Source organism: Puma concolor, chromosome E4 (assembly GCF_028749965.1).
Source record: "Puma concolor isolate L17-30 chromosome E4, mPumCon1.1.hap2, whole genome shotgun sequence".
Lineage (NCBI taxonomy): Eukaryota > Metazoa > Chordata > Mammalia > Carnivora > Felidae > Puma > Puma concolor.
In genome coordinates this window covers 66,212,241-66,224,584 of record NC_141683.1, presented here as the reverse complement: position 1 = coordinate 66,224,584, position 12,344 = coordinate 66,212,241, and the positions used below count along the sequence as shown (strand labels likewise).

The window sequence follows — 12,344 nt, the reverse complement described above, 5'->3', positions numbered from 1 at the left end:
ACATAGGGGTGCACATAGGTTTTTGAGTTAGTGTTTTCATATTCTGTGGGTATATACCCAGCAGTGGAAATACTGGATCATGTGGTCGTTCTAGTTTTAATGTTTTTGAGGAAACTCCATATTTTTTTTGAGCATACTTTTACTTTTCCACGTTGGCTGCACCAGTTCACATTCCCACAAACAGCACACAGGGTTTCCTTTCCTTTTTCTCCACATCCTCACCAACGCTTGTTTCTTGTGTTTTAATTTCAGCCATTCTGACAGGTGTGAGGTGATAGCTCATTGTAGTTTTGATTTGTATTTTCCTGCCGGTGAGTGATGCTGAGCGTCTTTTCGTGTATCTGTTTGCCACCTGTATGTCTTCTTTGGAGAAATGCCTGTTCATGTCTTCTGCCCATTTTTTAATTGGATTATTTGTTTTTTGGGTGTTGAGTTGTATCAATTCTTTGTATATTTTGCATACTAACCCTTTATCTGCTATGTCATTTGCAAATACTTCTCCCACTCAGTAGCTTGCTTTTTAGTCTTGTTGATTGTTTCCTTTACTGTGCAGAGGCTTTTTATTTTGATGTAGTCCCAACAGTTTATTTTTGCTTTCGTTTCCCTTGCCTTAGGAGACATATCTAGAAAAATGTTGCTACAGCCGATGCCAGATAAATTACTGCCCACACTCCCTTCTAGGATTTTTATGGTGTCAGGTTTCACATTTAGGTCCTTAATCCATTTTGAACTTCTGTTTTTGTGCGGTGTAAATAGGTGGTCCAGTTTCATTCTTTTGCATGTAGCTGTTCAATTTTCCCACCACCATGTTTTGAAGAGACTGTCTTTTTCCCATTGGATATTCTTTCCTGCTTTGCTGAAGATCACTTGACCCTATAATTGTGGATTTGTCTCTGGGTTTTCTGTTCTTTTCTATTGCTCTATGTGTCGATTTTTTGTGGCACTACCATACTGTTTTGATAACTGCGGCTTTGTAGAATATCTTTAAATCTGGGACTGTGGATTGTGATACCTCCAGTTTTGTTCTTCTTTTTCATGATTGCTTTGGTTATTTGGGTTTTTTGTCTTAACATACAAATTACAGGATTATTGGTTCTAATTCTCTGAAAAATGCTGTTGGAATTTTGATAGGTATTGCATTAAATCTGTAGATTGCTTTGGGTAGTGTGGACATTTTAACAGTATTTGTTCTTCAGATCGATGAACATATAATAACTTTCTGTTTGTGTTGTCTTCAATTTCCTTCATCCGTGTTTTATAGTTTTCAGAGTATGTGTCTTTAATCTTTTTAAGTTTATTCCTAGGTATTTTATTCTTTTTAGTGTGATTGTAAATGGGATTGTTTTCTTAATTTCTCTTTCAATACACTAATAATGAAGAGAAGGTTAATGGATTTCTATATGTTGATTTTGTATCATGCAACCTTTCTGAATTCATTTATAAGTTCTAGTAGGTTTTAGGTGAAATCTTTAGAGTTTTCTGTAAATAGTATTATGTCATCTGGAAATAGTGAAAGTTTACTTCTTTACCAATTTTGATGCCTTTAATCTCTTTTTCCTCTCTGTTGCTGTGGCCAGGACTTCTGTACTGTGACAAATGAAAGTGGTGAGAGTAGACATCCTTGCCTTGCTCCCTATCTTAGGGGAAAAGCTCTCAGTTTTTCACCATTGAGTATGATGTTAGCTGTGTGTATCTCCTATATGGTCTTTATTATGTTGAAGTACATTCCTCTAAACCTACTTTGTTGAGAGTTTTTATCATGGTTCATAGAACATTTAAAATTTTACTTTAGTTGTTTTTACAAAATACAGAGGTTCGGCGATCATTTGTGCTAGCTCACTAGAATTTTACTATCTAGAAAGGCTACAGTGTTATATTATGAAGGCTTCTGAATATTTCAAAAGAAATATTGTGAAGAGTATACATAGCTATATTTGATAATTATAAGATAACTTAAACGTATGTTGTAATTTTATGTCATAGTAAATATTTTAAAGTAATAATCCAACAGGTTTTAGAAAGAATTGTTTTAACTTAATTGCTTTTTTATTGAAATAATCCCAGTAATATGCTTTTTTTTTTAAAGTTTATTTATTTAGAGCGGGGAGGGAGGGGCAGAGAGAGAGGGAGACAGGGAGAATCCCAAGTGTGCTCTGTGCTGCCAGTACAGAGCTGACATGGGACTCCAACCTGTGAACCGTGAAATCATGACCTGAATTGAAACCAAGAGTTGGACACTTAAACAACTGAGCCATCCAAGCACCCTATAATATGCTTTTTGAAAGGCATCTTTGTGTGAAGTATTCATTCATTAGTTATTTAACCTGTGTAATTCCCCAAGAAAACAGTTTATACCAAGAAATGCTTTGAAAAGCGGTTAAACTTTTATTTCTGGACTTTATTTCCATTCTTTTATTTGAAGAATGAGTTCCTTCATTCTCAGATTTTCACTTGAGCACATAAGGATATACTAGTGAGTGAAATCAATATTTTTAATAAAAGTGGGAGTAGGCAGGCGTGCTTAGGCAGGTAGCTCAGTCTGTTGAGCATCTGACTCTTGATTTTGGCTCAGGTCATGATCTCAGAGTTCATGGGCTCGAGCTGTGTGTTGGGCTCCTTACTGACAGCAAGGATCCTGCTTGGGATTCTCTCTCTCTCCCTCTTTTTGCTTCTCTCTCTCTCTCTCTCTCTCTCACTCTCTCCCTCTCCCTCTCTCAAAATAAATAAATATTTAAAAATATATATTTAAAAAAAGTGAGAGTGGGCAAAAAGTTAAACTGTTTCAGCTCAGGAACACTAGCACTCAGCGCCTCTCAGAATAATATGAATGAGGAACTTGTCTGGAATTTGTTCAGTAGAAATGTAAAATCTCCTACCTCTATTGTGGAGTGAGGCGAAATGGGAGAGGAGGGTAGCCGACCGGTACCAGTGAAGACAGGAAAAGGAAAAGAAGGGAAGAAAGTAGACAAAGGAAAACATAGTGCAAGAGATGTGGGGACCATCATTCATTCATTCATTTTGCACAGTTATTTTGTGCCCTGTGTACCAGGCCCCTAGCATTTTTTTTTAATGTTTATTTTTGAGAGAGAGAGAAAGAGTGAGCATGAGCAAGGGAGGGGCAGAGAGAGCAGGAGACACAGAATCCGAGGCAGGCTCCAGGCTCTGAGCTGTCAGCCCAGAGCCCAGTGCAGGGCTCGAACTAATGAGCCGTGAGATCATGACCTGAGTCGAAGTCGGACGCTTAACCTCCTGAGCCACCCGGGTGCCCCTCAGGCCCTTGGCATTTTAAGCAGACGATCAAACAGCCCCTTGTGCTCTTCTGATGCATAAGCCTGTCATCCACTGGACTAGCGGAAAAGAGGATAAAACAGAAGGTGAGCTAGAGTGGAGAGAGAGAACGCACAAAGGGATGTCAAGAGATTGGATGGCTAAAGACAAGAGAAATGGAAGTACAAGAAATGTACTCCTTGTCAGAGCACAGACATCCATCTCTCTTCTCTACCTACGGGGTACCTGTGATTTCTGGCATCTTCTCCAACCCTTGTTCTAGACAGTGACCCTCTGGGGACACACAACCATCCATCCATCAGAAAACCCTTTAGAAGTGTCTTTCGCGTAAGGAACCACCAACACTGCCCTGTGTGTATTTTACACCCATAGGTGTGTGTGGTGCTGAGTAAATGGGTGCACAATGACCCCGTGTGAGAAATGCCCCGAAGAGATGAGTAAGTGGCTAAGTCCGAGGGATCGGGAAGTTTCCTGGAGGAAGACACAGCAAGCTGACATTTACCCTTGTTAGCTCTTTCTTTTTAAAAATTCCGTCGGAGTAAACTGATTTTGGAAGAGCCTCTCATGTGCTGTATGGCGCAGAAAAGATGTTTACATTTTGGTTTGATCCAAAAGTTAACAAATTAGATCTGTCTGATCTGGTTTTTCATTGGTGGATTACTTTTGGTAAAGTCCTGATTATGCTTTAAACATAAGTGTTAAAGTTCCTGTTCCCCACCCCCCAATTCATACCCATTTAATGTTTAAAGTTTCAAAAAGAAAACACAGGATCTTTTGTCCCCTCTTTCCACCCTCCATTTTATGCATAAATATGTACAGACGGTACTCTCTTGCAATTTAATGTGAAACACATGCCCTTAAAGCAATTTAACCAGTATGTGTTCAAAATATGTGCGTGTGCACCAGTTTATTTCCTGATTGGAAACTGCAGTTTGATCAGATTTTTAGAGGAAACGCCAAGCCATAGGTTGCCCTACATTTCACGGAAGAGCTCTTTAGAGCAGTTGGAAGGGTCTCAAAGGACCGAACGCTTTTTCGTACATGACATCTTTCATATAAACCTGATTTAGAGAAATTCGTCGTCACTTGTGTTGCCCTGTACAGAAACTATAACAGGAAGTCAGCGTCCCTTTGTAGTCCCCGGTTCCTCTGGAGTCTACACTCTTGATGGACTTTGCTCTGTTTTGTCCCAAATGTCCATCTCCAGCCCCGCTGGTACCCTGAACTCTGGGTGCTCGTGCATACGCAGCCTTGGCTGGGACGTGTGACGGGCCGTTTCAGACTGAGCGCGGCTGAAACAGAGCCACTGGACTCGCCCCCGGGCTCCCGCAGTCACACCTGTTTCTTCTACGGCCTTCCTCGCGTTAACGAATGGCAACTGTAATCTCATTCCGGCCCACGCTCGAACCCGATCCGTGGCTCTCGCTGCTCCCATGTAGGCTGTCCGGGAGCAAATCCTGTTAGCAGCACCAGTCACAGCCCCCCGCTTCTGCCACCGGCACCCCCGGCCTCCAGTCTCACGGGGCTGCTCATTTCCTCTCCTTCCGGCCTTGTCTTTCTATGGCCCCATTCTCTACATCACAGGAGAGTGATCCTTTCCAAACAGAAATCAGATCCATTCATGCCTTGGCTCAGAAGCAACCCAGTGGCTCTCTGACTCGTTTAGAATAAAATTTAGATGTGGCTCTAAATCCATACAAGATCTAGCTGCCTCTCTGATCTCATATCTTACCCCCTCTTCTTCTCCCTCACTCTGCTTTGCCCATGCCAGCTTTCTTGCTGTTACTCTACACCTAAGGATATTCACACCTCAGGGCCTTTGCACTTGCTCTTTCTCCTGACACGAACCTTCACCACTCCAATATGCACATTTCATTTCCACAGCTTCTTAGGTCTCTGTTTAAATGTCACCTTATGCTAAAGAGCTTTCCTGAGCACTTTTTCCTCTGTCCCTTGGCCTTGTTTCTTCCTTAGCTTTTATTCACCTGTGACATTTTTCTATCCTTGAGTTTTTATCTGTCTCCCCCACTAGGATTTAAGCTTCATGAAGGCAGGATCTTTGTTTAATTTCTTCACTGCTCATCCCCAGCACCTGCCTGAGACAGCGATGTGTGGCCAGGATCTAGATTTTCTGATTCTAAGTCAAGGCTCTTCTCGTGATTCTGGGTGGTTGTCCATAGGTTTTGAGGTTCCTTGAGCACAGTGATTCCATCTTTTATTCCTTTTGCCCCACCACCCCCGTTGGGTATAAGACCATGCTGTCTACTCTGAGGCATCCCGCATGCCTAGAAAATGCTGTGGCTTGACGGGAGGACTTTCTGAGCGCATTGTGGCCCGTCCGCTCAGATCACAGGCTCTCTCGGGGTGTACTTCCCTCTTTGTAGGAGAAAGACAGGCTGCTGTTACTCATCAGATACACAGTATCTGGAAACTGCAGGCGGTTTGAGGGAAAAAATCCAATGTGGTAGGAGTCTGGTTCTCAGTAAATAGATTATGTGTATTCTGAAATTTGAACCTTTCATGTAACTGTGTGTAACTTCGGGGGAGAGGATTAGACTGAAATTAATAGGCCCTGTGCTGGTTTAAGCCTGAATTTTTGTGCAGGTTGTTGATATTTCTGCACTTACCCACCTGACGTTCCTGTGGAAAGTGTGTTCCAGGTACATTCTTTTGCAACTGAAAGAACATCCGCGTTTGGCTTGGATCTTTCCAAGGCAGCTACTAAAAGCACTAAACTCCTGCATTTTCTTTTGGAAATTTCTGTTCTCTTGCCTGCCACTTTTCTTAGGTGACTCTGGTAATCCTGGTGGTGTTCCTTCTTGTTTTTTGCAGGTGATCTGCAACTCCTTCACCGTCTGTAATGCAGAGATGCAGGAAGTTGGCGTTGGCCTATATCCGAGGTAAGGCGAACGGTATCTCCCTTACTCCTTTACTGGGAGGAGCGACCGTAATTCCCGCCAGCTCCCCAGCCCTGCAGAAGGTGTTAGAAAGGCTGTCGCTGCGGCAGGTTCAAGAGCAACGCTTGAAACCTGACGATAAACGATAAGAAAATGGAGAATGTGAACTTTACAGGGAAGAATTGTATAACCCCGTTTTGTATGCTGTGGTGTCAACAAAGAGCTTTAGGCAGAGCTCAGACCTAAATTATTGCCCTCAGGAACCTGAGAAGTTGGGGATTTTGGCTGCTGACAAACGACAGCCCGGGATTTGGTCCCTGCCCGGGTCTTAAGCCGCAGCCCTCTGGGCGGAAGCGCACAGTTCTCGTTCCGCGAGCGCAGTCCCGCCTCGCTTCCGTTTGTTTCCATGCTGGGAAGGTCCGGATACACATATAGCCCTTCTTATAACTAATCGTGAGCCTGAGAAGTCGGCTTCTTTTCCTATTTCTCACAAGCCTGAAAAATCACAGGTCTGTTGGTGAGGGTCGTCCGAAAGCACTGGCACAGGTGTGCCGGTTGGGTTGGCTGGGTTGGCACCGCCTGGTTCCGGCTCGGCCCCCACATGCTGGCGTGTGCCGTGTGCTTCCCGTGTCTGTCTCATCTGTAAATGACTCTCATGAGATTAGCGTGGTGACTACATTTGGAAAGCACGTGCAAGGGCCAGGAGGGTGCTCCCTGCTCAGTAAATGCTCCCTCGCACCTGCTCTGAGTACTATCGGATATGGTGCGGCTTAAACCCAGTCCCCTTCCCGGATGGTCACCGGCACTAAGACGCCTGTGTCGTGGCCCCGCACACGCTGGGATCTAGACAGCAGGATGCCGCCAGCGTTCTGAAGGAGGACTCTCCTCATGCCCCAGCGTGGCCGTGCGCGTCCTGCAAAGGGGCCGCGTGGACCAGATGCCGTGTGGTGGGGTCCCCGGCTGCTGTCTAATGAGACAGCCGTCCCCCGCGTTCACCCGCAGAAAGGACTCAGAGCACACTTCCCTAAGTAGCCTCCGTGTTGTGTCAGGGAGCATTTCACTGTGACGTGGGCTGGTGACAGCTCTGGGCCTTCCCCCAGGGCACTCAGCCCCTGGTGCACTGTCAGCCTCCCCTGTCCCCGCACCCCAGGCTGAAGTGCCTTCTGCTCATTATCATTATAGTCATGAAATTTACATGTTGGACTGTATCTGCTGAGTGACGGTACCCCGTTTTTCCTTCCTGCAGTATGTCTTTGCTCAATCACAGCTGTGACCCCAACTGCTCCATCGTGTTCAACGGGCCCCACCTCTTGCTGCGAGCGGTCCGCGACATCGAGGCGGGAGAGGAGGTAAGATTTCCCGGCGCCTGGCCTGCCCTCGCATCAGAGACCCTCTCGCTCTCCACGCAGCCCTTCCGGAAACCGGTTGTGCCTGAGGGGCAGCTCCTCATCATCCCCCTGCTGGGGAGAGGAGCCGTAACGGTCCACCCAGTGACCCGTGTGCCCATCAGTACTTGTCCAGGATGACAGATGGACTGTCTCTGGGTATCAGTAGCTCCTGTTGTTCGTGTGCCAGAGAGAGAGAGAGAGAGAGAGTGTGTGACGAGTGTATGTGTCCCGTGTGTGATGCTCCCTGCCCCCTCACTCTCTGCCAGTCGTCATCCCTCCACGGGCAGGAGGGCAGCCGGCTTGTGAATGGATCCCAAGGGCTTACTTACTCCCCAGGCCACTCCTCACATTTTGAAGGTGACTTATTTTCCCCTTCATGCTAAGAAAGTAAGCAAATTGCACTCTTTCAAGTTGTCATTGGGCCTTTACAAAGCCTCTCTGCGTGATTGTTCAAGCAAAGATGTGACGGGGAAGAGAGGCCAGGGCGTAGAACCTTCAGCAGTGACTTAGCCTTGACCCTTTGGGTTTGTAGCCTGCCGCACCGGCCTCGTTTGCAGAAGCCCGAGGTCTCAGGAGGCAGCTGAGGGTGAACGGGGGCCCACACAGGGTTGGCACAAGCACCACCCTGAATGCGGGGTTATCGGTGTCTACGCTTGTGAGAACCCACTTTCCTTCTACCTCCCAATTTGCTAAAGTGGATGTTTATTGCAAGGAAAGCAGAGTATCATACTCTTTTATTGCATTTATGCAGGTAATAAATAAATAAAACCAGCCAATAAAACCTGAACTCAGAGGCACCAGATTTTACGTAGACAGGGAATTGGCTTTGATAAGACTCCCTCCAAAGGGATTTTCAACCAAATGAGCTGTTATGCAGCCACTTGCCGAATTTCCAGCTTTTAGGAACAGTGTACTGGGGTATCTGTCAGTGATGTGGAGAATCTCGTGGTTTTTCCTGGGGACACATGTGACTTCAGGGCGGCCGAGAAAGGGCTCTGTGCATTTTGGGTTAGGGTTAGTAACGGAGCTGAAGGCCGGCTGCTGCTGACGACGCTGCTGCCGATATCATGATGATTTTACGGAATTAAAATAAACCGGCCACGTGAGAAGCAAACAGAAAAACCGTTAGAAACTGTCGCAATTCTCAGGAACGACAAAGAGATTTTCTCGTGTCTTGTTTTCTAGGCGTGGCTGCCAGTTATTTTCCTGGGTTGGTTTTCATTTAGTTGAAAAAGCGTCTTGTGTTTTGGTGCTTATTTCACTTTTTTTCACGTAAATCTCTGGAGCAACGAGCAGATCCCTCCTCCGGCTTCACCCAGAACAGTTGTGCTCAGCATCGGGCCCTCCAGACTCGGGTATTTTCCCGCCGGGCACTTACCAGAGCGGCTTCTCCTGCCAGAGAGGCAGGATTCTCCCTACAAGTCCTTTTCTACCATCCTGTTCGGAAGATGATGTGGTGTAACTGAGGCATAATTCACATACCACGTGATGTAAGCTTCAGGTGGGCGACGCGACGATGCGCCGTTTGCATCTGGTGCGAAATGATCACCGTTGTACGTCTGGTTAACGTCCGTCACCACACATAGTCACAGAACGTTTTTTTCTTGTGATGAGAACTTTTAAGATTTACTCTCATAGTGACTTCCAAATGTGCTTCGCAGGATCGTTACCTATAGTTGCCGTGCTGAGCATCACAGCCTTAGGACTTCCTTTATAACCGGAACTTTCCACCTTTTGACCCGCTTCACCCCACCTCTGGTAACTACCAGTCTGTTTTCTCTGTCAATGAGCTGGATTTCTTTTTTTCAGAAAATAAAAATTTCCCCACCTCATCGTGCATGCCTTGGTGGGTGACATTTCTCTGCACAGTTGTCCCCCGCCCCCATTTTACATACCCTTCCAGGCCCTTTCAAACATCATCTTGTCGATAAAGCTTTTCCCGATGTCCCAAATTAAAGGAAGGTCTTTCACTTCGAGATCTCCTTGACGGTGGTTATTAATATTTCTGTGTAGTTTTTCTGGCTCTTTTGGTGACTTCTCTGTTTGCCATAAGCTTCATGAGGACCGGACATCGTGTCTTACTTCTCTATCTCCTTTATCACCCAGCACTTGGCCTAGCACCCAGGAGGCATTTCGTTACTCGTTGTTGATTTGACTTCCTATTAAATTGCCCTTACTGTAAAGACCAGGAGTGCTTCTCACCAAGGGCACTGTTGACATTCTAGATGGATCATCATTCACTTTTGGGTCACTGAAGGCTGGTGTCCTGAGTCCCTGCTCAGCTAATGCCTGTAGCCACCTGCCTCGAAGAACTAACATACATCCTGCACATTTAAAACTGGCAGAGGTGGGCCAGAGGGAGAACCAGGAGAAGAGCTATTTTGAGGTGGATTAAGAGAGGTAATTCCTTTTTATTGTGCAAATAGTTGCTTTTGGTAAGTCGGGTAAGGAAGTAAATTGAAGAATTTTGGTAATTTTGGGGTGCCTGGATGGCTCAGTTAAGCATCCGACTTTGGCTTAGGTCATGATCTCATGATTTGTGGGTTCAAGCCCCACGTTGGGCTCTGTGCTGGCAGCTCAGAGCCTGAAACCTACTTCGGATTCTGTGTCTCTCTCTCTCTCTGCCCCTCCTCTGCTCGCCTCTGTCTCTCTCTCTCAAAAATGAATAAATGTTAAAAAAAAAAAAAAAAAGAATTTTGGCAATTTCATAGCATCAACTTTGCATTTTGGCTTTATTGCCCATGAGTGCACCCCAGTTTTATTATGTGCTCAGTGGGATATAAGTACCAGAATGTAGGCTCCACGAGGAAGACTATATAGTGTCTATAATAGGCAAGATTCTTAATCTGTGTTTGTTGAGTGAATGAATAAAGCTTGTTAAAGACAACCAGAAGTGGGATAGAATCTTAGAGCCATTTTGAAACTATCGCTAATTTTCAGGTATATCCCATGGGCCCCACGAGGAAAGTAACATGAAAGCCAGGCACTGCCAGTTTGAGATAAGAGCATCTTAGACCCAAATGAGGAGAGTTGGGAATTTGCACAGTCTCCACAGTAACAAAGGTCACCATGGAAATTTCTTACCTGGGACATCTCCTCACATAAAGCCACCCTTCCGACCACTTTTGGACCATTTCCCTTCAAACCAGCACCATTTACAACACTTTGCTACCTAAGGATTTTCATTGTGATGTTGAGTTGTTAGGTCTGTTTGGTTTGGTTTGCTTTGGTTTTGCTTTTGGGTTTTTTGTCTCCTCATCCAGCAATGATGTTTAATTAGGGTTTAAGGCATGGTTCACGTGCTGGATTGCTGATGGCTGCTTCAGGGTTTTGTCAAGCTATGAAATGTATATATCGGCTGGCAGTCTTCCAAAATATGGATCAGGGAAGAAAGCTGGACAGTCCGGGGCACCCTTGTGGGAATTCCTCGTTAAAAGAGGCTGTAGCTGTTACGAATAATGCCTCTGGCTGCCAGCATTTTCAGGACAAATGTGATTTGCATGAGCTGAGTATATCAGTGTCTGTAATACTAGTTTTGATCTAAAGTGTTGTGGGTTTCAGGCAGTGTGTTTCTCCTCTCGGTCATCTTTGCTTAGGTGCTAAGTCACTTGACAAATTCACTGCATACTTAACTGGGTGTCATGTACTGCGGGGGGCATTGGGAACACAAAGACGAGTAAGACCCACCCGTGCTTTCGGGAGCTCGAGGTATAATGGACGAAACGGACACAGAACAGAAAAGAGTGAACAATAACAATATAAAGAGGACAGTGGTATAAATACACATAGGGCTTTGTAGACATTCAGACTGGGGGCACCCAGGCGGTGGTAAGGGGCAGTAGTGGGGAGCGGTTGAAAAAGGCTTCCGTAGAACAAACTGAGGGTGGCTGGAGGGGAGATGGGGTAGGTTAAATGGGTGGTGGGCCTTGAGGAGGGCACTTGTTGGGATGAGCACTGGGTGTCGTATGTAAAAGATGAATCACTGGGTTCTGTTCCTGAAGCCAAGACCACCCTGTCTGTTAACTAACATGAATTTAAATAAAAAAATAAGTAAATACTAAAGAGGGAGAGAAGAAGAGGTTGAAGTGAGCCTGTCACTTGAAGGATGACAACTGCCAGTACTTGTTGCTAATGAAAAAAACCGAAGCTTTCAATTACACGTCAGTATTTTGGAAGACCTGTATCCACCACCAGTAGCATGACGCCCCTCGGATCTCGAAAGACTTTCCCTGCGATACTGGTGGCCATGGCAGTGACTGGATTTTTTTTCATATCAGATGATGAAACGTGTCGGTATCTGGAAGGTTGCCATAGTTCAGTGGACCGATGCATGATGTTACCAGATCACGCTTGAATAGAAGATCCATGCCGAGTTCGACCAGTGGATTTTTTTTTTTTTAATTTTTTTTTTTCAACGTTTATTTATTTTTGGGACAGAGAGAGACAGAGCATGAACGGGCGAGGGGCAGAGAGAGAGGGAGACACAGAATCGGAAACAGGCTCCAGGCTCTGAGCCATCAGCCCAGAGCCTGACGCGGGGCTCGAACTCACGGAGCGCGAGATCGTGACCTGGCTGAAGTCGGACACTCAACCGACTGCGCCACCCAGGCGCCCCAGACCAGTGGATTTGAACGTAACTGAGTTCAAGACATTTACCTATGTGATTTTAGATTCCACATTTCTACTAATCTTTAAGAAACTACCTCTTGTAAAATGCTGGTGTAATACCATAGAAGAATATCCGTTAATTATCTGTGAAGGCTATCAAAAT

The 12,344-nt window shown here is 45.4% G+C and overlaps 1 protein-coding gene across 4 annotated transcripts in view; it reads left to right on the top strand.

The window, feature by feature from the left end:
• Positions 1-12,344, top strand: part of SMYD3 (SET and MYND domain containing 3) — a 697,887-nt gene that overhangs the window by 531,427 nt on the left and 154,116 nt on the right. For all 4 annotated transcript variants that reach the window (XM_086694286.1, XM_086694284.1, XM_025926273.2 and 1 more), the window contains 2 exons: positions 6,121-6,188; positions 7,432-7,534. In XM_086694286.1, the coding sequence (XP_086550412.1) occupies positions 6,121-6,188; positions 7,432-7,534 (171 nt within the window). The remainder of the gene's footprint in view (positions 1-6,120; positions 6,189-7,431; positions 7,535-12,344) is intronic.